Below are 26,597 nucleotides of genomic sequence, written 5' to 3'. Positions count from 1 at the left end.
CTGCTGGTGTACATGCGGGCAGAGCACTATATATAATAAATAATTTTATTTTTTAAAGTTACAATTAGCTGCAGGCATGGTGGCACACATGTTTACTCCCAGTGCTGGGGAGACTTTGGCGTTATCAGTCAGAAGGTCGCGGACATTTCGCCGGGAGGGCCCGTTGTATTGTAGAGAAACAGTTCCAGTTACAACAGGAGGCAGCGCTTCCGAGTAGGGTTTCTAGACGTGGCCCCGTATTCCTTCCGAGCCCCTTCCCAGGCAAGGACTCAGCCCCGGCTCCTCTGGTCTCGCGACGGCCTAGGAGCCGCTCTCGCTCTCCGGAGCCGAGATCAGCGGCGAAGAAACGACTCGGGGCGGAGCGCCCATCGCACAGAACCGCCGCCCTCGCCCAGCCCGCGCGCCGAGTCCGACTCAGGACCCCGAGGTGCTGCCCGCGCTACTGCCAGGCTGCGTCCCGCTTGAGTTAGGACCCGGGTTGACTCCGCAGCTGCCTGAGCTGAGGTCCTGCCCGCGAAGTTCCGGCGGGAGCGTTGGGGAACAGAGCGGGAGGCTCCGGTAGCGCCGCGGCCGGGCGGAGGCCTGAGGCGGCAGGCGCGGCTCCGGAAGTGAAGCGAGCGGCCCCGTCAGGGCCTGGGGCGCGAGCGGCGCGGTCTCTCGCCTCGGCGTCGTGGTGGCGGCGATGCTGTGGCAGCGGTTGGCAGTGGTCGAGTGGGCGGCGCTGGCCTGGGAGCTCCTGGGCGCCTCGGTGCTGCTCTTCGCCGTGCGCTGGCTGGTCCGGCGGCTGGAGAAGCGGCCGCGGAGCCTGAGCCGTAGCGGGGCACCCGGCCCTCCGCCCGGCGCCTCTGAAGCTGTGGCCGCTCGGCCAGGTAAGGCAGCGTCAGTGAGTGTGGGAGGGAAGCCTCGTCCTGCCCACCCTGCGGCTGCCGGAGCCCGCTGGCCGGCGTCCGACTGACTGGGCAGCCGAACTTGTGCCCCACGGTAGGAGCATTCCTGCCGCTGTGGGTGAGATCCAGGGACCCGGCTGCCGGGGCGGCGCGGCCTTGCGAGGGCCGTGGGAGGGAGAGCGGAGATTAGAGAACACTCTCCGAAGTCAAGAGAGAGGGAAGTTGGTTCTGGCGGTGGTTTGGGTGTGACACGATGAGACAGTGAAGTTAGATGTGACTCTTGTTTTAGGGACGTGGAAAGTGTAGGGATGCCGTTCTGGTTTATTGCTTTCGGCTGGACTGTCAGGTCTCGGTGAGGAGAGATGTGGGGATGGTTGCTGGTCACTTTAAGACTGAGGTGACTGTTAGGCAGCAGCCCTAGTGTCTGGAGTGAAAAATCGTGTCACATCTGCTCCTGGCGCTACCATTACTGCTGTGGTACTTCTCGGTATTGGACAGGCCATTCAGCCACAATTTTTAAGCCTCGCCATTAGCAGGATACAGATAATAATAGCTTTTTTTTTTTGAGAGTAATGAGTTCAATGTTGAATACTGAGCCCTAGTACCTGCTGTCGTCATCCATGTAAGAGCAGCTGAGGTGATGTGTGTCTCAGTTCTGGGGAAAGGTCCGGGAGATAAAGCCTGGGAATGTTCAGCAGATTTCATGGATACAGAGTAAGGTTGGCAGGATCCTGTGGTCCTTTTGGTTGTTTTGGGAACTCCTGATGTGAGGCCACACCCTTGGCCTTAGTTAGCTCTTTTTGTCTCAGCCCTTCACCCCCCTGCACTATAAACCATGCTTACCAGGTGTGCGCTCAGTCTGTGTTCTTCGGCAGCCGTGTTTCGCCCTTACTCCAACTATTCTAGGAGGAAGATGAAATTGAGTGCACCATAGAACCTTAGGGCTAACCCAACCCTAACATCTTAGCGCTAACTGAGGCTTCGTTTGCTACTTAGAACTTGAACGTCTTTTTTTTTTCTTTTTTCTTTCTTTCTTTTCTTTCTTTTTTTTTTTTTTAGTGCTGGGGATAAAACACAAGTCCTGAAGCAGGGTATGGCGGCGCACCGCCTATAATTCCAGCACTCAGGGAGGCAGAGGCAGGCGGATCTCTGTGAGTTCGAGGTCAGCCTGGTCTACAAATCAAGTCCAGGACAGCTAAGGCTACACAGAAAACTCTGTCTGGAAAAACAAACAAACAAACAAGAAAACACAAAGCCTGGCACACACTGGCAAGTGTTCTGCCTCTGACGTGCATCTCAGCCCTTCCTAGTCATTGATTTTATCCAGTTTTTTGCTGGAGAAACAGGGTTAGGAAGGTCCAGGTTGTGTTTGTTGTTGCACATGGCTGTGGAGATGACCTGTCATGGCAGCAGGTCTAACACCCTGTCCTTTGGGTTTTACACTCTCTTGTCCCCTTAGGTGGCACCTAACCTAGCCTAACTGCAGTTTGGCTGGTTGGTGTGGATGAGAAGGGGCCCTGGGGGGAGGGAGGAGGGGAAGCTGTGTTCTCAATAATGCGAAACAAAGGAGCATTTGAATAAAAAAGTAGCACCTAGAGAATAACCCCGAGGCTGTTCTCTGACTTCACATGCACACACGTGCACCTGGCCATGCATGTATAGAGACACGCATAGCGTAAGGGTGTCTTTAATGAGTACAATGCCCACTAGTTCATCTGCTCTGTGAACATTGTACCAAAAACTCATGAGACAGTCACAGTGGGAATCACCCAGACACAGAAATACAGCAGCACATGTAACTAGTGGAATAAAGAACCAAAACACCAATGTTTGCAGCAGTTTTGTTTCATTTTGTTTTGTTTTGTTGAGGCATAGTTTCTCTGTGTAGCTCTGGCTGTCTGGGAACTCGCTCTGTAGACCAGGCTGGCCTCAAACTCACAGAGATTGCCATCTCTGCCTCACAAGTGCTAGGACTGGGATTTTTGTTGTTGTTGTGTTGTTTTTGTTTTTGTTTTTCGAGACAGGGTTTCTCTGTGTAGCCTTGGCTGTCCTGGACTCACTTTGTAGACCAGGCTGGCCTCAACCTCACAGCGATCTGCCTGCCTCTGCCTCCTGAGTGCTGGGATTAAAGGCATGCGCCACCACGTCTGGCTTGCAGCATCTCATTTCCCTAAAACTTTCTTTTCAGTTTTTAGTTTTTCATTTTGAAATTGTTTGAGGTGTATAAAGGATTACTAAAAACAATTCAGAACAGTTTAACTCATGTACAAAGACCTTACAAGCTAGTAGGGGGAAAAAAGAGACAACTTAAAGTTAAGGTATCAATTATCAATACATAACCTATTAGGTTAACTAAGATTTAAAAAAAAAAAAAAGATGTTCCCAGAAGTTGGGAAATGCTGAGAAGATGATTCTCCTGCATTGTTTGTGAGTCTATTAATGGTATAGATGATTAGTCTAGAAGTGTCTCAAGGGAGTTGAGTCTGTCTTGTACCCCTAAGCTTTGTCCTAGGGAAATGAAACCACTACATTTTTAAAATGTCCTTGCTATGTAGCCTAGGCTGGCAAACTCATGGTCCTCCTGCCTTTGCCTTAAGGGTCAGGGTTACAGGAACATGCCGATATGCCTGGCTTTGAAAATGCATAGTCTCTCACACATGATAGGTGATTGATAGATAGATGGATAGATTAAGGGATGATAGATGTAGTGTGCTGCTACAGTCCTGTACACTGACTAAAAAAAGAACAACCTACATAGCTTTCCAAAGTCCCAGTCTGCGCATTGAGTTGTTGTAGCAAGCCAGTTTCCTTTTTTTTTTTTTTTTTTTTTTTTGGTTTTTCGAGACAGGGTCTCTCTGTGTAGCCTTGGCCATCCTGGACTCACTTTGTAGACCAGGCTGGCCTCGAACTCACAGCGATCTGCCTGCCTCTGCCTCCCGAGTGCTGGGATTAAAGGCGTGCGCCACCACGCCCGGCATCAGTTTCCTATTTTTGATGATGTGCTATCATTATAAAAAGTGTCGGGGCTGGAGAGATGGCTCAGAGGTTAAGAGCACTGACTGCTCTTCCAGAGGTCTTGAGTTCAATTCCCAGCAACCACATGGTGGCTCACAACCATCTATAATGAGATCTGGTGCCCTCTTCTGGCCTGCAGGTGTACATGTGGGCAGAACACTGCATACATAATATATAAATAAATCTTTAAAATAAATAAAAAGTGTCAACCTTTAGGGAAAGCTGGGTGACGGGCCCATTGGAACTCTACAGAATTTACAATATTTTGAGTCTACAAATCATTTCAAGATAAAGAGGTAAAGGAATGCTATATATTATTGACTTAAATACTCTAGATTTACTGTGCTACATAATCACACCACAAGTATGACAGGGAAATTAATAGCGACAGAACACTGTTGTCTAATCTGCAGACCTAACTCAATTTATCATATCTCTATCAATCTATCCATCTTTCTAAGACTGTAAAGGTTGTGCTAATACCTCTACTTCCAATGCAGTTCGTGAGCTAAGGCCTTTACTTGTCCTGTTAGTAAAGGCTCTTTGGAGAACAGCTGTGGCCTCTTTATGTGTCAGAGTTGCCTGCCCTTGAGTGTGAGAGGGTGAGAGAGAGTTGCAGGTGTTTGTCTTTAATTTCAGTTGACTTTTCAGTGTGCTGTTGGTCATTCTGAAGATTAATAAGCCCGTGTTCCACAATTCTGAATAGCTGCCCCAGTGTTTTATCAGTATCACACAGTGGTACAGTTTATGTTCATTACTTTACCTACTTCTCATTAGAACCCAAGTGGTTCTATTACGTCTATTTTGTAGGTAAGGAAACCGAGGCGTCTATTTTGTAGGTAAGGAAACCGAGGCTTAGGGTTTCAGTAATTATCCTAAGGATTGAAGTTAGTGATATATGAAGTTCTGTTTATGTTTGTTAACTTGCAGGGACAAAACCTTACTTGGGGGCTGGAGAGATGGCTCAGGTTAAGAGCACTGTCTGTTCTTCCAGAAGTCCTGAGTTCAATTCCCAGCAACCACATGGTGGCTCATAACCATCTGTAATTAAATCTGGTGCCCTCTTCTGGCCTGCAGGCACACATGCAGGCAGAGCACTGTATACATAATAAATAAATAAACTTAAAAAACAAACAAACAAAAAAAACCTTCCTTGAATAAAGTTAAAAGGGCTTTAGACTTTAGACTTTAGACTAAGAATACAGATTGTGATGGGGTGGTGGCACATGCCTGTAATCCCAGCACTCGGGAGGCAGAGGCAGGTGGATCTCTGTGAGTTCAAGGCCAGCCTGGTCTATTAAGCCAGTATAGGACAGCCAGGGCTACACAGAGAAACCCCGTGGGTGGTGTGAATACACACACACACACACACACACACACACACACACACACACACACTTGTATCTAAGGTGGGATCCTGTAAGGGAATCGAGCACTCACTTAAGCATGTGCTTTCTTGAACTTAGGTGAAGTGACAATGGATGCCATGTTGGCTCGATTGAAACTCCTGAATCCAGATGACCTAAGAGAAGAAGTTATGAAAGCTGGATTGAAATGTGGACCCATTACATCAACAACAAGATTTATTTTTGAGAAGAGGTTAGCTCAGGCTTTATTAGAACAGGGTGGATTGCTGGCTTCCTCTCTTCCCAAGCACAGTGAGGTGACTGCTGTGGCACTGAACCAGGGCACCCCAAGGACTCCTGCATCTGTGGAAGGGAAACCAAGTCAGCAGTCCAGCTCTCCTGAAGACAAAGATTTTGGCTATGGTGTGGGCTTGAACCCTCCAGAAGAGGAAACTGTAACATCTGATGTCCCTCTGACAACCGTCAGTGCCTCTGCCAGGAATGACAACCGCAGGTCTGGAGTGACAGCTGCTAAAGAGCCACTTCTGTTCTATGGTGTATGTCCAGTCTCTGAGGATGGCCTTGTGAGAAATGGTAATGTGCCGTGCAGCGTCTCCTCACACAGCAGGGAACTTGTATTTGTTACCTTCTGATTGTTTGTTTGTTTTTAATCTAAGGAATACTTTTTGAAATTACTAGGAGAACTTTACCTGTCAGCTAAATAAGACTTTCAAATGATTGGCTCTCTTTTATTTGTTAGTAATTAGCTTCCTTCTCCCTCTTAAATTCATTACAACCAAACAGCTTTTAGGTTAATAAATATAAAAGTACCAATGACTGAATAAATGATTTTTCAGTCTCAAGGAACTATAATTTGGGGCTAGAGATTTGTTTTAGTTGGTAGAACATTTGCCTAGCATGCAGGAGCCCTGTGCCATGTAAGCCTGATGCGGTGGCACATAACTATTACTCTAGCACTTGGATGCTAGCCTGGGAAATAAAAAACCCTGTTTCTAAAAAAGAGAATGAAAGGAAAAAATATTTTGTTTTAGTCAGGATTATACTGTGTGCTTAGGCCTGGATCTTGCTGTATGGCCTAGGGTGGGCTTCAAACCTCAGCCCTTTTGACTTTTCCTTACGACTGTTGGAATAGTAGCTATACACCATTATATCTCATCTGACTTAAGTTGGATCCAATTTAAGTTTGAATTCTTTTTATTAAGATCTTTAATCACAGCTGGGTGTGGTGGTGCACGCCTATAATCCCAGCACTCGGGAGGCAGAGGCAGGTGGATCGCTGTGAGTTCGAGGCCAGCCTGGTCTACAGAGCAGGTCCAGGACAGCCAAGGCTACACAGAGAAACCCTGTCTCAAAAAAACCAAAAAAAAAAAAAAAAAAAAAAAAAGATCTTTAATCACTTTAAAATTCATTTGTATTAGTACCTTGGGATATGAATTAACATACAGGTATATATGATATCGTTGCTTATATGCACACACATTCATTACTTGATATTTTTTCATAGCCGAGGACTTCTTTATGATAAACAGTGGCAGGTGAGCAGAATGATGGCTCAGTGATTAAGAGCACTTGATAATCTGCCTGCATGTCCCAACTCACACGGTAGACGGTTTATAGCCTACCTGTAACTCCAGCTCCACAGGATCTGATCCTCTCCAGGCCTCCGAGGGCGCTTACACATACATTATATGCATACAGTCACAAAAACACACTTACACACGTACACTTCTTTAATCCTAAAAAAATATTTTTTACACAAGTTTGAAAATCTGAGCCAGGTGTGGTGGCGCACGCCTTTAATCCCGGCGCTCGGGAGGCAGAGGCAGGTGGATCGATGTGAGTTCGAGGCCAGCGTGGTCTACAGAGTGAGTCCAGGACGGCCAAGGTTACACAGAGAAACCCTGTCTCAAAAAACCAAAAACAAACAAACAAACAAAAAGGAAACAAGAAAAAGAATATGTGAACTGTGAACGTAAGGGCTGAGACCAGGAGACTTGTTGACAGTTAAACAGCGCTCAAGCTACTCACCCCTAACCTTCCCTTGTTACTCTCCTACCCAGAGAGGATCCATGTTTACGAAGACAAAAAGGAAGCATTGCAAGCAGTCAAATTGATCAAAGGGTCCCGGTTTAAAGCTTTTCCAACAAGAGAAGATGCTGAGAAATTTGCTAGAGGAATATGTGATTATTTCCCTTCTCCCAACAAAATTACATCCTCACTGTCTCCTGTGAAGGCAGGGCCACTGTTGGGCAGTGATGGGCTGAAAGGTAAGCCATGCTGTACTTGTCAGTTACCTTGTTCCTGATGTACGGCACCTCGGTCTCTTCATCTGTGAGATAAATCTGGTGTAAGAAGAGGTAGAGATTTGAGGTGCCCTACAATGGAACAACCAAAGAGGAGGGGGCTGGGGCCACCCTGGGAAGGTTTGAGGGCATAAGAGACAATGGGCCTGATGCTAGTAGGCCCTGAAGCTAATGAGCCAAGTCCTAGCTGTGGACCACAGAAGCAGCAAAGGGAATACTCTCTGTCTTCCTGGGAAACTAGCTTTGTTTGTTTGATTTTGTTTGTTTTTGTTTTTCGAGACAGGGTTTCTCGGTGTAGCCTTGGCTGTCCTAGAACTGTTTGTACACCAGGCTGGCCTCGAACTCCCAGAGATCCATCCACCTGCCTCTGCCTCCCAAGTGCTGGGATTAAAGGCGTGCGCCACCACGCCCAGCTGTTTGATTTTTTGTTTTTGTTTTTTTGCCTGTGACTTGTGTGAGTGTGGATATTTTGATGTTGATAACATTCTACAGCCCAACCTGAAGGTACACCTACTTCTGGGACCTGCAAGAATCAGTCTCTGTTTGGAGAGGCTTGGCTTTGCCTCACATCCCGTTTCCCCGCAGGTGTTTGAGGTAGACCTTCAGTTGAGGGCCTGTCTGTGCCTCCTACCTCTCCTTAACTCATGTTTCTCTTTCATTTTGGGAAAGTGTACCTGCAGGAAATCATTTTAAGGAGCTCTCAGGTTTTGACTAAACCTTAAAGGCTGTATGTGCTGCTCGTTTTCTCGAAGGGAGTATTGTAGTTGGTTGTTTTTTTTGTTTTGGAAGTTTGGGGCCAGCCTGGACTACCCTGAGTCAGACCTCTTTTTTTTTTTTTTTTTAAGTGCACAAAGTGCTGTCTTAGTCTCACTCAGTCTTCGGCCATCTGATTGGACTCTGCACTGCGTTGGCACTGTGGTGTGCTTTTACCATTGTCGTTTCTACTTGTCACTCCCAGACCTGCTGATCCTCTGTAGAGAGGCTTCGACCTTCACCACAGCAGGCTAAGTGAGACAGAAATGGTCCATCTTAACATCCTATTGCTGTGATTAAGTGTTCTTAATTCTTTCTCTTGATAGCAGATGCTTTGTGCCTGGCTGAATCAGAAACAGTAAACAGAGAACGAGCAAACAGTTATAAAAGTCCCAGGACCCAGGACCTCACTGCCAAGCTGCGGAAAGCCGTTGAGAGAGGGGAAGACGGCGCCTTCTCTGACCTCATCTGGAGTAATCCTCGCTATCTAATTGGTTCTGGAGACAACCCAACCATTGTACAAGTAAGTGGGCTTCCAGCACCACTCCTGGTCGCTGAGCTCCTTTCACACACACGGAGCTCAGCATGCGTTCTTCTTGCAGGAAGGCTGTAGGTACAATGTCATGCATGTTGCTGCCAAAGAGAACCAGGCTTCTGTGTGCCAGCTGACGTTAGAGACTCTGGAGAACCCCGAGTTTATGCGTCTGATGTACCCAGATGACAGCGTGGACATGCTGCAGAAGCGCATGCTGTACATTGTCGACCTCTACCTGAACACTCCTGACAAAGCGGTGAGCATGCGTGCCTCCTGAGTTGGTGTGATGCAGGCTTGGGTTCCTCATATATGGGAGTACTTCTTGTGTTCCTTTGCTACATCAGTGTGCAAGGCTTGAGGAAAAGCACGAAGATCAGACTGACTTAGAAAGATGGTTATAGGATGTTACATAACTAAACTTTTCTTGGGGAGATGTAACATGTTTGCAACTCCAGGTAGGGAATCATGACAGACCAAAGTACAGATACCACCACTGTCGAACTTGGTGAAAAAACAATGGGTTTTATTGGGGTTACTTTTAGAAATATGGGTGAGGGGGTTGTTACTTACAGGAGCAGAAATGAATGACTCAAAGACAGTTGCATCACCAAGGCCCACCCTGGCGTGGGTAACAGCTTACAAGGAGCTGGGAACCTGTATGCAGCTCAGCATACTGGAGAGTGTCCTTTCAAGGTGCCTAAGTTGCCCTGTACTTCTTCCAGACAGCTGGTCCATCTTAACATCCTATTGCTGTGAACAGATGCCGGGAGCACGGCAACTCTGATAGTGAGAAGCGTTTAACTGGGGCTTACTGTCAGCATGGTGGCAGGCACGCAGACCTGCTGCTGGAGAGCCACTGAGCGCTCTCCCTCTGGATCCACACTGGCTGGCTTGAGTTATCTTAAAACTCCAAAGCCCACCACCAGTAACATATTTTTTCCAACAAGGCTACCCCGCCTACTGTGCAGCTCCCTCCAACCACACATTCAAATCTGTGAGCCTATGGGGGTCTCTCTTATTCCAACCACCACAGTCCACTCCCTGGCCACAATGCAAAAGTTCATTTAGCCCCACTTTAGAAGTCCCCATGGTCTGTAACAGTCTCAATACCGTTTAAAAGTCCAAAATTCAAAGTTAAGCTCTCCAGTGGGTTCACTGAGCTCACAGATAGAGGTCAGTGAAGTCACCGTGCAGAGGCAGACAGAAAACTGGGGGAGAGGGGTGCAGGGCCGGGGAGTGCTTACACAGAGAGAAGAGCAGGATCATACAGTGAAGAGCCTCTGTGGGAGAGGAAGCCCCGCCCCTGGGCTCGAGAGTTCAGGGTAGAGCCACTGCAAAACAAAGGCAGATCATACACATCCACCATACAGTGGCACAAATAACCTTCACCATTCCAAAGGGAGGAGAAGGGACATAGTGAGAGAATACTGGGCTAAAGCAAGAAAAAAAGAAAAGAAAAAAAAAAAGTAGGGCAGGGTCTGAAGAGATGGCTCAGTGGTTAAGAGCACTGACTGCTCTTCCAGAGGTCCTAAGTTCAATTCCCAGCACCTACATGGTGGCTCACAACCATCTATAATGTAATCTGATGCCCTCTTCTGGCCCACTGGTATACATGTAGGCAGAACTCTGTATATGTGTATACATAATAATAAATAAATAAATCATAAAAAAACTAAAACAGTAGGGCAAACTCCAAGCTCTGCAACTCCATGTCTGATATCGAAGCGTTCTTCCAATCTCCAGTTCCATTCAGCTTTGTTGACTCCAGCACACTGGTCTCTTTCCCAGGCTGGTTCCACACCTGCTCTGCAGCTCTCCTTGGCAGGTATCCCAGGACTCTGGGAGCTCTAAAATCTTGGGGTCTCCAAGGTAATCCAGGCTTCATCTTCACAGTGTGACGAAATGGCTTCTTTGTGCCTCCATGCAGGGACACTCCTGCCCTATGCCTGGCCTCAGCAGCGGAGCACTAAAGGAAGATTCCACAACCACTTCCTTACTCTAAAGCCAGAGCCACGTAGCCAAACCTGCCAGGTTCTTGTGCTTGCTGGGCCTGGAACATGGCCCTCATTCAAAGACATTTCCACCAGCTTTGTAGTTTTGTTTGGTTGTTGGTTGGTTTTTCTTTTCCTTATTTATTTTATGTCTATGAGTGCTCTATTGGCATGTGCACCTGCAGGCCAAAAGAGGGCATCAGATTACATAGATGGTTGTGAGCCACCATGCGGCTGATGGGAATTGAACTCAGGACCTCTGGAAGAGCAGCCAGTGCTCTTAACCTCTGAGCCGTCTCTCTAGACCCTAGTTTTTGGTTTCTCAAGACAGGGTTTCTGGTTTTGATGGTCTCCTTACTGCCCAAGCTTAGCTGTCCTAGAACTTGCTCTTTAGACCAGGCTGGCCTCAAACTCAAGAGATTTGCCTGCCTCTGCCTCCTGAGTGGTACTGGAATTAAAGCTTTTCCTTAATTTCTTTTCACAAATTGGGAACTTAACTGGGGGGGGGGGGGCAAGGGAGGCCAGGGGGGCTCTTGCTCTTTATTCTATTTAGGATCAGGTGTTGTTGTTTAAGATTTTTTTATCTCCTTGAGCACTAGAGTTGGCACTTCCTAGTGCTCTTTTTCTGTTTAAACAGTGCATTTTGTATTTTTCCTTGCTCAGCTTGCTCTAAGGGTTATGACTAATAACTAGATGGAGTGCTCTAGGCAGTGGGCTGGGTTCTGTCAAGAAAGGGGCCAGTTAGGGCGTGGCTGGGAAGAATACCATAAAGCATAGACAGAGCAGAGACTTTTGTTAAGTGTTTACCTAAGCCAGGCGTGGTGGCGCACACCTTTAATCCCAGCACTTGGAAGGCAGAAGCTGGCGGATCACTGTGAGTTCGTTCGAGGCCAGCCTGATCTACAAAGTGAATCCAGGACAGCCAAGGCTATGCAGAGAAACCCTGTCTTGAAAAAGAAAAAAAAAAAAGTGTTTACCTAGCATGTATAAGGCTCTGTTTGATCCTTAGCACCACTAAGAAAAAAAAAATCTTGGTAAGATGGCTCAACAGGGAAAGGAGCTTGTGCCTGCAGCCCTGTTAGATCCCCTGGAACAGGGTGGGTGCTGAGAATTAGCCTGGGTCCTCTGGAAGAGCAGCCAGTGCTCTTAACTGCTGAGCCGTCTCTCCAGCCTTTGCCTTATGTAACTGAAGCTGGTCTCAACTAACTCCCTAGCTAAGAATGACTTTCATTTCTGATCCTTCTGCTTTCACTGGTCAAATGTTGTCACACAGGTCTGAGACTTTATTACTTTCTGTTAAAACAACACAAAACAAAACTTACTGCCAGATATGGTTTGAGGTAGTCTCAAACTTTAATTCCAGCACTCAGATGGCAGAGGCTGGCAGGATCTCAGTTTAAGGCTAGCAAGGTCTGCATATGGAGTTCCAAGCCAGCTAGGGCTACATAGTGAGACCCTAGTTCAAAACGCGTTTCTTGCTACGTATTAATTTATTTAGTGTGTGTGCTGGGGTGGGGGTATATGTCACAGGATACAGTTCTCTTTTTCCTACCAGGGATTGAACTCGGGTTGTCAGGCTTGGTGGCCAGCCTGGTGAGTTTCTTTTAAATCCATGGTTCTCAACCTGTGGGTCACAACTCTTTAGGGGGTTGAATGACCCTTTTTCAGGGGTCACGGAAGACCATTGGAAAACAGATGTTTACATTATGGTTCATAAGAGTAGCAATTAAAAGCCGGGCGTGGTAGCGCACGCCTTTAATCCCAGCACTCGGGAGGCAGAGGCAGGTGGATCGCTGTGAGTTCGAGGCCAGCCTGGTCTACAAAGTGAGTCCAGGACGGCCAAGGCTACACAGAGAGACCCTGTCTCGAAAAACAAAAAACAAAAAAAAAAGTAGCAATTAAAGTAATTCCATGGTTGGGGTCACCACATGAAGAACTGTATCAGAGGGTCACAGGGTTAGGAAGCGTGAAAACCACTGTTTTAAGTGAATAGCTGCTTTTACTGTAGAACAACCATGTTAGTAATGTGAGTGAGCAATTGTGCTTCTTGCCTTTTTTAGGGCTTTGAGACACCATTACATTTTGCTTGTAAGTTTGGAAATGTGGATGTAGTCAATGTGCTTTCTTCACACCCTTTGATTGTGAAAAACCCAAAGAATAAATATGGTAAAACACCTGAAGATGTAAGTAATTTTTAAATTGCAATCATTGTCTTGTGTTAGAAACTGAAATATGTAAATTTGCATTCTGTGGCTGTAGCAGTGCCCTGTGGGGCACATGTCGAGTGCTGACTGCTGAGCGTGATGTGCTTTGTGAAAGCTGTGTGTTTGTAGAGCGCAGTGGGAATGAGCTAAGCTAGCCTTGGTGAGTTGATTTCTCTGAAAGTGGCCATCAGCAGTAGCCAACCACAGTCAAAGAAGAAGTGAGTGGGTGGTCACGATGGTTACGGGTAGTGATGGTGGCAGAGACCCTGACGGCAGTTAGTGGTGACTTAGTGGTGGTAATGACATGAGTGTGAGGCTGAAATAGCTTTATATGTTCAGCTAACCCTATAGCGGATCAGGAGCCACACCCATGCTGTTCCAGTCAGGCCTCGTGCAGCTACAGAGCATGCTGTACCTGTGACATAAAGACAGACTTGGATCTAATAAGAACCAGAATGCTAATGAAGGGTCAGGCATTGTATACTGCTAGCTGACCTACATCTATTATTTTCCTCTTTTTTTTGTTTTTTTGGTTTTTTTGTTTTTCGAGACAGGGTCTCTGTGTAGCCTTGGCCGTCCTGGACTCACTTTGTAGACCAGGCTGGTCTCAAACTCACAGCGATCCACCCACCTCTGCCTCCCGAGTGCTGGGATTAAAGGCGTGCGCCACCACGCCCGGCTTTTAGATCTATTATTTTCGAGAAATAAAACCTAAAGGACATTTCTTTTTTCTTTTTATCTTTTCTTTTTTTGGTGAGAATGTGTGTCAGGCCCCTTCCTTGGCGACCATTACATTTAGTAGCACTCACGTAGCCCAGTTGGTAGACAACTTGCCTAATATGCATAACCCCTTGGTATTGGGGAGTGGAAGAAAGAAGAAAGAAAAAAAAAACAATAAAAATTTACTACAGAGAAATACAGTTTTCTCTGTATTTTTTAAAAAGATTTCTTTCTTTATTACATATACAGTGCTCTGCCTCCATGTACACCTGCAGGCCAGAAGAGGGCATTAAATCACACTATAGATGGTTGTGAGGCACCATGTGGTTGCTAGGAATTGAACTCAGGACTTCTGGAAGAGCAGCCTGTGCTCTTAACCTCTGAGCCATCTCTCCGACCTGATCTGTATTTTTATAAAATGATTTTTGATGGCCATTCTAAACTTATGGCTACTGTGTATGCATATATGCCACAACAGCGCCTCTTGTCTCAGATACACTAAGTAAGCCTTCTGAAACTGAGTCCACAGTTGTAGTTTATTTCACAAGGTGATAATTTATGGGAATTTCTGTTGTCGTTTTGTTCTGGTTTTGTTGGAAAGTAATTGATTTTCTCTTCTTTCTAACATATTAGTACTGTTGTTATTACCCAGGATCTTATTTATTTTTATGTGCTTTGCCTGTGTATATATGTCTGCACTACATGCATGCCTGTACCTATGGAGGCTAAAAGAGATTGTAAGACCCCCTGAAACTGGAAATGCAGAGAGCTGTGAGCTGCTATGTCAGGGCTAAAATTTAAAGCCAGGTCCTCTGAAAGATCATCCACTGCTCTTGGCTACTAAACCGTCTTTCTAGCCCTCTAGCATGGGTTTTCTGAGTGTGAGTTTTGCGACATCTTGAGCATTAAGACAATTCTGGGGCTAGAGAGAGAAGCTCAGTGGGTAAGAAGTTTGCTGGGTGGGGTGGTAGCAAGGTGGGGCTCATGCCTTTAATCCTAGCACTCAAGAGGCTGAAGCAGATGGATCTCTGAGTTTGAGGACAGCCAGGGAGGGCTACACAGAGAAACCCTGTCTTTAAAAACAACAACATTTACTGTTCTTGCAGAAGACTGGATTTCTATTTCCAACATCCGGGTTGGAGGACCTACAGCTGCCTGCAACCCCAGCTCCAACACCCTCCTCTGACTGACCTCTGGGGCATCTGCACCTAACTCCACACGCACACAACATATAAACGTGCATATAATAAGCAACACCATTTTTTAAAGATACTATTCTATTTGGTAGGAAATGTAATATAGTAATATTTAGAATGCTCACTTTGTCTGTTTTGTTTAAATAGGTAATATGTGAAAGAAGCAAAAACAAGTCCGTAGAGCTGAAAGAAAGGATTAGAGAACACTTAATGGGTGAGTTGTGGATTTAGTGCCTGGCATGGAAGGCCCTTTGCAAGAGGCCCTGATTAGTGCCCCTGGGGAGCACAGCCGAGGGTTATCTGCTTTCCCAGGTTCTGAAAAAATCGTGCTGTGAACTTCCCTCGGAACCTTTTGAAATCATCCATTGTTTTTCCTGATTACTGCACCTCCTTGCCTGATTTCATACCACTTGTTGTTGTTCTAATTTTAGGGTCTCTTTTACTTGATTGCTGCTCAGCGACTCACTCCATCTCTGAGGCCTGTTTCTCTGATCACTTCTCACTAGAGAGGGCTGAAACCCAGTGTAGCCCCAAGCCTTTCTCGGGGTGAGCTTTGAAGCACAAGAACCCATATCCTTGGTTGACATATTTCAGTTAACCAGTACAGTTAGCTAAAGGCAGAACTACAGAAGCTAAAAAAAATAATAATAAATTAGTATATTTAGAAACTTTCTCAGAACTGCAGACTTAGATGGACTGGTCTGAACTGGTCTTTCATCTTGGCAGGTGGTGCTGGCTGTGTGCTGAGTGTTATGGCCTGAGTGGTGCTCCATCGGTGTGCTAAGGTCTGGGAGGCTGGCACACTTCTTTCCTTTCAGCTGTGGGGGAAGGTTAGTTTCGGGAGAGACTGTCCTACTGTATTGTTCTCAGTGCATCCCTGAAGATGCATGAGTGCTTTTCCCACTGTCTCTACCCAGTTTGTTTCTTGTGCTGACTGAGTAAAACTGGAGTTCTCTGACCTGTTTTGTCTTCTTTTCCTTCTTAGCTGTGTATAGTCATGGTCATGGCCCAGCAGTTCTCTGGGCATTTTCTCAGGTCAGAGTCCCTGTAGCCTAGATATCTGACATTTTGTAGAAATGGGCACTAACTCCCAATCTAAGATTATCTGGCTTCTTATTGTACTCTGATCCCAGAGTGTGGTAGAGGTGGCAGAGGCATCTCTTGGGCTATCTGGCACTTGTCGGAGGCTCCAGTTGTGTTACTAAACACAGTTAAATTGCCAGGAATACTGCAATATGTAATTAGTTACACTTCATGCTGGTACTTCTTTTACTTGTGATCATATAATTTGATCACCGCTAAGATCTGGTCACCTAGCTTTTTCCTGGAGTAAACATGGCACTTCTGCATCCGTGTTCCTTTTTGTTACTCAGCCTTGTGGAGTTTTGCACACCTTCCCTGTTTCCTGCAGAGGGTCATTAAAACCCAGACCAGAGCTTCAGTGTTCGCCTTGGAGAGGCTCTCACATGTAGACTCACTGCTTCAGGGAGCATACTGCAGAACTGGCGGCACTGCTGCACCTGCCCCGTCATACAGAAGAAACTTGCATAAATGGAGGGAGAGAACACACAACATTTTAAGAAAATGAATACGATAAAAAAGATAGACACAAGACCATTGAGGGTTGGATCCAGTTTTGTTGATGCAGTGTTATACTGAGGATTGAACTCAGGGCCTCAAACATGCTGGAGTCCTCCACCTCTGATCTACCTCACAGCCCTTTATGTACAAGCTTAACATCGTTCAGTGGTAAAGTATTTTCCTGGGACATTTTAGTATACAAAGACACACACACACACACACTCCAAAAAATTTTTTAACTTTATGTATAAGCATTGGTCTTTTGACTGAATGTATGTGTGTGTGAGCGTGGCATATCCCCTGACACTGGAGTTATAGACATTGTGAGCTGCCATGTGAGTGTTGGGAACTGAACCCGTGTCCTCTGGAAGAGCAGCCAGTGAATGTTCTGAACCACTGAGCCATCTCTCCAGCTCCCACACACTCTAAAAATTTAAAGGACTTGACTATTCAAAAGAAAGTAAACCTTACTTTATGAATAGGTAGGTTATATGTGAGTCTTGTTGTATACTTTCCAGAAGAGAGCCATTATTTCAAAGTCCAGGAAGTGGAGAGGGGATAGAAATCTGCCATTTAGGAAAACCTCCACATACATGGAATCAGTCACAATCTCAGATACTGAAATACATTTCCCTGGTTGATTTGTTTAGAGACAAGGTCACACCATGTAGGCCTGGTTGTCACAGGACTCACTCTGTAGACCTGCTGGCCTCAAACTCACAGAGATTGGCCTGCTTTTGCTTCCAGAGTCCTGGGGTTAAAGGCGTGTGCCACCATGCCCAACTAGTTTCCTGGTTAAAAAAAAACTTACTGTATGTGCATGAATGTTTGTGTGTGTGTGTGTGTGTGTGTGTGTGTGTGTGTGTGTGTGTGTGTGTGTGTGATGTACATACCTGGAACCCACAAAGAGAAGAGGGTGTTGGATTCAGTGTACAACTGGACTACCACAGAGTAGGTAATTAGGGTTAGACAGTTGTGAGTCTTCATGTGGATGTGGGGAACCAAACCCTGGTACTTTGCCAACACAGCATATTCTCTTAACTGCTAAGCTCTAACTCCATCACCCGCTTTGTTTTGTTTTGTTTTGTTTTGTTTTTAATATAGAATCTCTGTAGCCCAAGCTGGTCTCAAACTGACTAAGCTCAAGATGACCTTGATTTATTTTCTTTTTTTTTTTAAAGATTTATTTATTTTATGTGTATGAGTGCTCTGCCCACATGTACACCTGCAGGCCAGAAGAGGGCATCAGATCACATTATAAATGGTTGTGAGCCACCATGTTGTTGCCTGGAATTAAACTCAGGGCCTCTGGAAGAGCAGAAAAAAACAAACAAAAACCCTGCTTAAGTAGAGAATGGAGATGAGGCTCACTTAGTTGCTGGCACAAATTGGTCTTGGTCCCCAAGGGACCAATTGCCTGGTCCCTTCTGTCACTGTTTTCCTTGATGTTCTCCTAGACCCTGACTCAGACCAGGTAAGTAGAAGCTTTTGCTAACATTTATCTCTTCAGGTCATTACTATGTGCCACTTCTGAGAGCAGAAGACACTTCTTCTCCTGTCATCGGGGAGCTGTGGTCCTCAGACCAGAGAGCTGAGGCCTCAAATGCTGACCACTGTCGAAGTAGCCCCCGAGATCCTGTGATGACACTGAGAGCTTTTGTGGGGCCTCTGAGCCCATCCAAGGTGAGAGGTCAGGGAGTGAGTTTCAGAAACTGCCCTAGCTATGTCTACATTTTAGGGTTTGGTGCTCTGACCTGTTCTCATAGAAGCCTAAGGTCATCTTGCTCTGAGAGCACCGCTGATGAAGTGGTATTGAGGCCTTGGAGTGTTTGTTTTGTTGTTGATGTGGCCAGGGAAGGTGTATCGGAAGCCCAGGTCTCTCGATGTAGTAATGTTTTCCTGGGCAAGCCTTTTCTGTCCCTTACCACCCTTTGTGCTTAGGAAGGAGCTCCACATTTGCAAATTCCAATTCCACACTAAACTTTTTATACCTGGAGCTCCTACATCTTCCCTCATGTTCCTGAGTTCCTGTCACCACTTTTTGAGGCAAAAGCCAGTTGAGCTCTGCTCACATATGAGACGGTCAGTAAATTTATAATGATGGAGTTGCTGGATCACAGATTCTACACGCCTTTATCCCAGATTTACAATTGACAGCTTCCCACAGCAAAATACCTCACCGATGTGCATAAGCTATTATTTAAAACTTCTACATAAGCTGGTCATGGTGGCACATGCTGTAATTCCAGCTTCTTAGGAGGCTGAGGCAGGAGTATCACAATTTGATACTGGGCTGTATACATAGTGAGATCTTACCACAAAACAACTTTCTAAATAATTCGTAAGAATGGAAATGCTGCCCAGCGCCAAGTACACACCTGTAATCCCAGCACCCAGGGAAGCAGAGGCAGGTGGATCGCTGTGAGTTCGAGGCCAGCCTGGTCTACACAGCGAGTCCAGGACAGCCAAGGCTACACATAGAAACCCTGTCTCTAAAAACCAAAAAACCAAACCCCTTCCTCCCCCCCACCCCAAGAAAAGAATGGAAATGTTTCCAAAATGACGTGAGATAGTTGGGATCCAATGAGCTGCTTTATGTGCCTTGTTAGCATGGTAGGTGATTCGTCACTCTGATAAATGAGTTACATTAAACATAAAATTCAAGTGTGAATTACTCAGGAGGGACTGACATAAGCTTTCTTTTATCTCTTTTTTTTCTTTTTTCTTTCTTTTTTTTTTTTTTTTTGAGACAGGGCTTCTCTGTGTAGCCTTGCCTGTCCTGGACTCGCTTTGTAGATCAGGCTGGCCTCAAACTCACAGAGATCCACCTGCCTCTGTCTCCCGAGTGCTGGGATGAAAGGCGTGCACCACAACCAACCATCCAGCTCTCAGCTTTCTTTTTATATGTAAAGGAAAATGGGATATATATACCAGTGAGTTGGCAGGTGGGCAGTACCTGTTGTCCTTAGGGGGAGGCCTCATACTTGGGCCATCCTGGGCCAGATCTGACCATCAACATGAGCCAGTACAGAAAGATAGCTCTTCCTTGTATCACTTTTCCTGAAGAGTTATAAACAAACAGCTACCTAGGAAAAGTCACACAACCAATTCACCTTCCCCAGATCCCATGAGGTCATGCTATCTCTCTCTTGGCTGTATGTAGAAGTGGCTGCAGAATCTGTAAGATGGTAGAAAGCCATTGGATTTGTGCTGTTGGTGGTTCTAAGTCTTAAGTGAGCTGCATGAAGCACAGCCTATCTTGAAACTTTTTCTTCCAGGCAGAAGATTTTAGAAAGCTCTGGAAAACTCCACCTCGGAAGAAAGCAGGCCTCTTCCACAGCATCAGAAAGTCTGACGCAGAACGAGGCATCGAGAGAGTGGGAAGGTATTTGTAGGGCCATGACTGACAGGCTGAGCAAAGGGTGCTGGGTGATGTGGATAGATGATCTTTTAAAACTAAGTATGGGGCCAGGCGGTGGTGGCGCACGCCTATAATCCCAGCACTTGGGAGGCAGAGGCAGGCGGATCGCTGTGAGTTCGAGGCCAGCCTGGTCTACAAAGTGAGTCCAGGACAGCCAAGGCTACACAGAGAAACCCTGTCTCGAAAAAAAAACAAAACAAAACTAAGTATGAATACTGAAGCATAATAGTTCCCCGAAGGAATTACTAGGAGCTCTTAGAGTCTTTTCAAAGTATGTGCCCAATTTGAACCTGCCACAGACCTCTAAAGCTTTATGTACTTGGCCAAAACAAAGGCATGTATTAGGGAGATTTGTGTGTGACTTTTTTGCTGTGAATTTGGTATGACTGTCCCCCTGGGCTTCTTTGATGAGTGAGTCACTTGTTACGTTACAGTGTAACTTCTCAAAAGACACTGCAGGATCTAACCATTAGGGGAGCATTAGAAAATGTCCAAGTTTGGGGTAAAGTAAAATAGCCAAAATTAGTTTGGGCACTTAAGTGCTATTTTCTATGTATTCAGGTTTTGGGGAGATTTGGCTTTGTTTCTATTCTCTCAATTGGTTACTTGTGTTTTATTTCTTACAGGGAGCTAGCTCATGAGCTGGGGTATCCCTGGGTTGAATACTGGGAGTTTCTGGGATGTTTTGTTGATCTGTCTTCCCAGGAAGGCTTGCAAAGACTAGAGGAGTACCTTGTCCAGCAGGAGAAAAGCAAAAAGGCTCAGCAGGAAACAGCAGAAAAGGAAGGCTGCCTTCAGGACACAGCCTCGGTTTTTGGTAAGCAAGTGTAGATCTGAGGTGTCTGTGAGTTTCTCTTTTCTTCTTTTATGTGTTTTAACTATAAAAACATCTTTTTCTTAAACTGATGTCCAAAAATGTGCATATAGTTGTGTTAAACAAAAACAGGGCATCACAGCAGGCTCTGTGTCTGAACACCCATATGTATATGCAGGTGTATGAGCTGTATTGTATGCATGGGGTAGTATATAAAAATTCAGAATCACAGCTGGGCATGGTGGCGCATGCCTGTAATCACAGCACTCTGAGAGGCAGAGGTCAGCAGATTACTGTGAATTCAAGGCCAGCCTGGTCTATAAAGTGAGTCCAGAACAGCCAAGGCTACACAGAGAAACCCTGTCCTGAAAAACAAAAACCCCACATGTATCTCACTAGAATGAAAGAAATACCTGTAATGGCTCTGAGGCTAAAAATACCGCTCTTGGAGAGGACCCAAAACCAGTTCCTAGCACCCACATACATGGTGATTGACTACTGTCTATAACTCCAGCTCCAGAGGATCCCACACCCTCTCTCTACCTCTGCTGGCATCGGGCACACACGAACTGCACATAACACACAAGCAGGCAAAACATACACATAAATAAAATAGAGTTTAAAGTTTTGTTTTGTTGTTTTTCAAGACAGGGTTTCTTTGTGTAGCCCTGGCTGTCTTGGACTGGCTTTGTAGACCAGGCTGGTCTCAAACTCAGAGATCCATCTGCCTCTGCCTCCCAAGTGCTGGGATTAAAGACGTGCGCCACCACTGCCCGGCAAAAAAAAAAAATTTTTCAGAGAAACACCTTAAAACTCCCTAAGCCATGATTGTAAGATCTCAGTGTGGAGAGGTCCACAGGCGGTAAGTGTGCTATCCAGGCACTGGCTGGCAGTTTGCATAACCCAGTGTCTGTGCAGGTGTTTAAGCAAGGCTGAGGAAATGGTCCATCCTTACACAGAAAAATCATGCTTTAAACAGTAGTGAGTGATGTAAACAGTTACGATGAGTGATGTGAAACAATGTGAACAGTTACGGGGAAGAAAACTGTATCATTGATTTTAAGTATATTTGTACAATATTAATTTTCAAAATACTAAGATGGTTATGGTGACATTAGAGTTGCATCTCATTTGAAAGTTTTCCAGATGTTTTACAACTAGCATATGTCATTTTTGTAATTAAAAAAAAAAAAACTAAAGTGAGCCGGGCGTGGTGCTGCACTCCCTTAATCCCAGCACTCAGGGGAGCAGAGGCAGGTGGAGCTCTGAGAGTTCTGAGGCCAGCCTGGTCTCCAAAGAGAGTCCAGGACGGCCAAGATAACATAGAGAAACCCTGTCTGGGGGGGAGGAGGAGGGCACCCAACCCTAAAGTGAAACAAAAAACTAGTAAATTTGAACACACACTGGAAAGGGGCGGTAAGAGCCGGGGGCTTCGCCATAGCCTCTCCTTGAGCTTCTGGTCTTCCACACAGACCACCCCCCTCCCTGGAGAAGTGGCTCAGGGCTGCTGTTGCTCTAGCACCACTTTACTCTTACCTCAGAAAAGCTTTCATTAAATCAGAAATAAAACTAAGTGTTTAGATGGATCAAACTAAAGATAATTTTAGCTAAGTATAGTAGTGCCTAAAATGTTAACATTTGAGAGGTGGAGAAGGGAGATCAGAAAATTTAAAGCCAAGTATAAACTTTATAATGACTAGAGCTTTGGGTCTCCCAAAATAGAAATTAGAAGTAAGTATAATTTAAAGCTTTCTAAATTAAAATTGAACCATTGGCCTATAAAGTATTTACTATGCAAATTAAATTCCCTGGAACAATGTGGGGAAGGAGGGAAAATATAAACACCATGTAAAAAGAAACAGATTGGTTCTTTGAGATGGCTTAGAGATAGAGGCACTTGGCGCAGAAGCCTGTTGACCCACACTGTGTACATATTCATACATAATACTAAATAAAAAGCAACTCTGAGAAGCAGCCTTGAATATGGAGACTGATGCTGGAATGAAGGCTATGCACCAGGCTGCGTTAGTGCCAGGATGTGTCTTTATATGCTCTGAACCTGTTGTTTAATGACACTGTACGCACTTAATATTCAAGAGTACCATGGATGCAGTTACATAGTGGCCTCTCAGGTTGTTGGTGTCATTTGCAGGATAGAGACATGAAGCAGTTTTTCATGGGCTCCTTTTACACAGTATTTCTAGAACCTTATCAAGTCAGTTTGTGGGAAACTGGCCACAAGGCCCTTGTCTTAAAACCTGATCTGGAGCCGGGCGTGGTAGTACGCGCCTTTAATCCCAGCACTCGGGAGGCAGAGGCAGGCGGATCGCTGTACGTTCAAGGCCAGCCTGGTCCACAAAGCAAGTCCAGGACAGCCAAGGCTACACAGAGAAACCCTGTCTTGAAAAACCAAACAAACAAACAAACAAACAAAACCCAAACCTGATCTGTTTTTGAATTGGTCCTTTCTTGCTTGAGTTGCAGGGTTTCCATTGAGTAAAGGCTCCCTCCAGCTCCACCCTGCACACTAACATGCTGCTTTGCTGTCCTCACAGGCAGTGAGAAGAAGTACAGCAATTCCATCTCTGTAGGAGCATTTCTAGATGGGGACGATGACATCAGCTTGGAAGAAATAAAAAATCAGCAAAATACAGTTCCAAGTCAGAGTCCGCCCACAATCGATAAATCCCAAAACTCTGACTACAGTTCGCTTTCCTTGGGCCAGAAGGTGGACCCTGAAGAAGCCTCCGCTGGATCTTGTCCCCACAACAGCAGAAATGGGTTTTATCATCCTCTGAACAACAAGACCACAGGTGGAAGAGGACTAGAGGCAACCAGTGGGGAGGAGGCCCATCCACCGCCTGTTTCTAGTTTGACTCTCGAGTTTGATAAACTGAATTTGCAGAGTCCAGGAGAGAGCCCTTTTGAGACACCAAATAAAAATAGGAAACCAGAGAATAAGATACTGGCTTCAAGAAAGGATGCAGCAGGAAGTGACTTGCTGTCACCTCCTCCTGCAGTAACAAGACTTGAAAACCAAATCAGGTCCAACAATGAGGTGTCAGAGGCAATGGCTGAAATGTCTTTGGGCTCCAGCAGCCCCCAACTTGGGATTCAGGCTGGTCAGGAACCTGTGTCCTCATCTACCACAGGAAATTCCAACAGGAGGCTCTTCCTTTCTGGGTAAGTTACAGCACTGTAACAAGTGTTAGGTGGGGGTAGGGGCGGTTGTGTGTTTGTTTATTTGTTTGTTTTGAGACAGGGTTTCTCTGTATAGCTCTGGCTGTCCTGGACTCACTTTGTAGACCAGGCTGGCCTCAAACTCACAGAGATCCACCTGCCTCTGCCTCCTAGAGTTCTGGGATTACAGGTGTGCGCCTAAGGCACCTAGCTGAGTGTGTAGTTGTTTGTTTTTTGTTTTTTTAAAGATTTATTTATTTATTATTATGTATACAGAGCTCTGCCTGCATGTACACCTTCCGGTCAGAAGAGGGTGTCAGATTACATGATAGATGGTTGTGAGCCATGTGGTTGCTGGGTATTGAACTTAGGACCTCTGGAAGAGCAGTCGGTGCTCTTAACCTCTGAGCCATCTCTCCAGCCCACAAGTGTGTAGTTTTTTAAATGTCCTTGAGGTCTTCTATCTGAACTGTGCTAATCCAGTGTCAATAATGATGTGCCAACACAATGATTTAATCTGTCCTGTTTAAGACTCAAAACCATAAGGGCACATGATACTGCCATGGAAGACTGAACTGGCATCTTTTAAAGTTCTTTAAACTCCCCTACTGCACTTACCCTGACTGGCCCTACATACCAGCTTTGGCCCCTCCAGTTTAGGCTTTCTGAAACTTGGATGGTTTAGTGGCTGATATGCTCAGACCAGACTAGTTTGTTTGTTTGCTTCATTTATTTTATTTTGTGCATGTAAGTTCCCAACATGGATGCTACAAACCAAACTCCAGTCTTAAGACCAGGATGCACCCCTTAGCTGCTGAGCCATCTCTCTAATCCCTCCAGATTGGTTCTTGAGTTAAACATACAATACCTTAAAAGTCTTTATTTTTATTCAGTGTTTCTGCCTTTTCTTAATCTCTTCTGTTCTACATTTTAGAGAGGAGCCATCAAAACTAGATCGAGATGTCTTAGCAGCTCTTGAGTGTGTGGATGTTGACCCTGGTCTGTACCCAGCTGTCCACAGGTGGAAAAGTACTGTCCTGTGCTACTCATCCTCAGACAGACAGAGGTACGTACTAGGAGAGCATCAGAGTGCAGAGACTGGCAGGGTTATCATGCATTCTCATGGTGACAAAGCCTGGCTGTGTGTCCAGGTAGTTGTGATCACAAAGGCAGGTGTTCATTGAGTGCAAAAGTAGGGCAGGCTTGCTCCTGGCAAACCATACCGGGGGTGGCAGTGTAGCTGGAGCAACATATGTTGTGTGTGAAGTCTTCAGATTTGAGATATGTAAGTATCTCCCTTCTGTAAGATAGGTGTCATGCCTACATCCTTTGTTCTGTTGTTAAATCTCTGCTCATTAGATGTGCCTTTCTGTGGTAACAGATTTCTTTTCGGTTTCTGTAGTTGGCCAAGTCCTGCACTGAAAGAGAAGTTCACAAGTGAGCTGTTGGATCATGGCTGCTGCTCAGGACGATGCAGTCCAGCTGGTAGCAGCCCCAGTAAGCCTGGCCACACCTCCTCCTCCTCTGGCCTGCACAGCCCCAGACGCTACAGTCCAGCTCATGGGAGCCACTTCCAAAGGGTGGCACACATGGCCCGACTTGCAGCTCTGTAGAGCCAGCCAGTGTGCTCGGTCCTGGAGTTCGTTAACTTCTTTGTTTTTAAAAGAAGGGTAATATGTTAATTGGTAAAAGTTCCATGAAAGAATGTATTCTAAATAACTTCTTAATCCTCGTTTTGAGGGTACCAGAATTTTAGAAAATACAGTGTTCTGAGTATAATTTAAATGTCTGCTATCTCGGAGGAAGTTACTGAAAGCAAACTCAGATACAAGTTGTTTGAAACCTGTGGCTGCAGTAATGATTCAGACTTTTCTGGTGGAAACACCTAGTTTTGGAGTGGAGCAAAGGCAGTTGACAGACAAGTGAGGTGTGAACAGCAGCTCTCCAGGACCTGCATGCACACCACTGTTCCTGAAGCAGGTGTACTGTGTGTTGTCGCTTCTCTTCCTTTTTGGGGGAGGGGCAGCTTTCTAATATGCAACGGCAAAAATGTGTGTTACTTCCTAGTTGTTCCAACAGTGAGAAAGCAGGTGGCAGAGTAAATGGCTTGACTATCTCAGACTTCAGTAACAATGCTCAAAACACTGCCAGATTAAACCAAAAAAAATATATGGGGAATCATGCCAGTAGTAGAAAATTCACCAGCAACAACAAAACCCCACTACTTCTCAGTGCTTCCATGCGCTTTTACTTTGTTGTTACGATAATCTAAAAGTTGTGCCATAGTATTAATTTATCCAGAGACTTCATTGAGCATGATTACATGACAGATGACTTTAGATTTCATTTAAAGGGCATTACACTACAATTTAGAACAGTTTAGATTTGAGTTCATCACTTTCACCTATCCCTTGGCACTAACCCCAAAAGATTGTATACAGAGTGGCACTGCACACCCTCAGGTACCAAAACAAAACCGGGCCTCTGGCATAGCTGCTTGCACAAAGCCAGTAGTATTCTGTAGACACTTGTAGTGCTTCATCCCAATGGAAAAATATATCACTGATTTTTGCCAACTTCGGTGCCTGTTTTGAGTCATTTTTAATTATCCTGCATTCAGATTTTTGAGA

At 45.5% G+C, this 26,597-nt stretch overlaps 1 protein-coding gene and 1 long non-coding RNA gene across 3 annotated transcripts; both read left to right on the top strand.

Annotated features, from left to right (window-relative positions):
- Positions 1 to 520: 520 nt before the first annotated feature.
- Positions 521 to 26,543, top strand: ANKLE2 (ankyrin repeat and LEM domain containing 2). Of its 2 annotated transcripts, none has more exons than XM_084761455.1 (13): positions 521 to 869; positions 5,369 to 5,842; positions 7,330 to 7,536; positions 8,655 to 8,848; positions 8,928 to 9,116; positions 12,912 to 13,034; positions 15,119 to 15,185; positions 18,063 to 18,235; positions 19,831 to 19,937; positions 20,600 to 20,790; positions 23,343 to 23,970; positions 24,902 to 25,033; positions 25,370 to 26,543. In XM_084761455.1, the coding sequence occupies exons 1-13, from the start codon at positions 683 to 685 to the stop codon at positions 25,578 to 25,580; spliced, it is 2,883 nt and encodes a 960-aa protein (XP_084617581.1). In that variant the 5' UTR covers positions 521 to 682; the 3' UTR covers positions 25,581 to 26,543. The 2 variants fall into 2 exon arrangements, with proteins under 2 accessions (XP_084617581.1, XP_084617580.1); XM_084761454.1 differs by having other exon boundaries at positions 522 to 869; positions 8,652 to 8,848.
- LOC311585847 lies at positions 15,192 to 16,896 on the top strand. Its single transcript, XR_014775368.1, has 2 exons — positions 15,192 to 15,517; positions 15,698 to 16,896. It is a non-coding gene; the product is annotated as an uncharacterized lncRNA (long non-coding RNA).
- Positions 26,544 to 26,597: the final 54 nt, after the last annotated feature.

This window comes from Acomys minous (genome assembly GCF_964271855.1).
Source record: "Acomys minous genome assembly, chromosome: 16".
Classification (NCBI taxonomy): domain Eukaryota; kingdom Metazoa; phylum Chordata; class Mammalia; order Rodentia; family Muridae; genus Acomys; species Acomys minous.
This window is presented reverse-complemented; position numbering and strand designations above follow the sequence as displayed.

Bases quoted from the DNA above. Each gene is read 5' to 3' on its own strand.
- ANKLE2 (XM_084761454.1), top strand. From the start codon at position 683: ATGCTGTGGCAGCGGTTGGCAGTGGTCGAGTGGGCGGCGCTGGCCTGG. The intron at 870-5,368 runs GTAAGGCAGCGT...TCTTGAACTTAG, and splicing joins AGCTGTGGCCGCTCGGCCAG to GTGAAGTGACAATGGATGCC. The intron at 23,971-24,901 runs GTAAGTTACAGC...TCTACATTTTAG, and splicing joins AGGAGGCTCTTCCTTTCTGG to AGAGGAGCCATCAAAACTAG.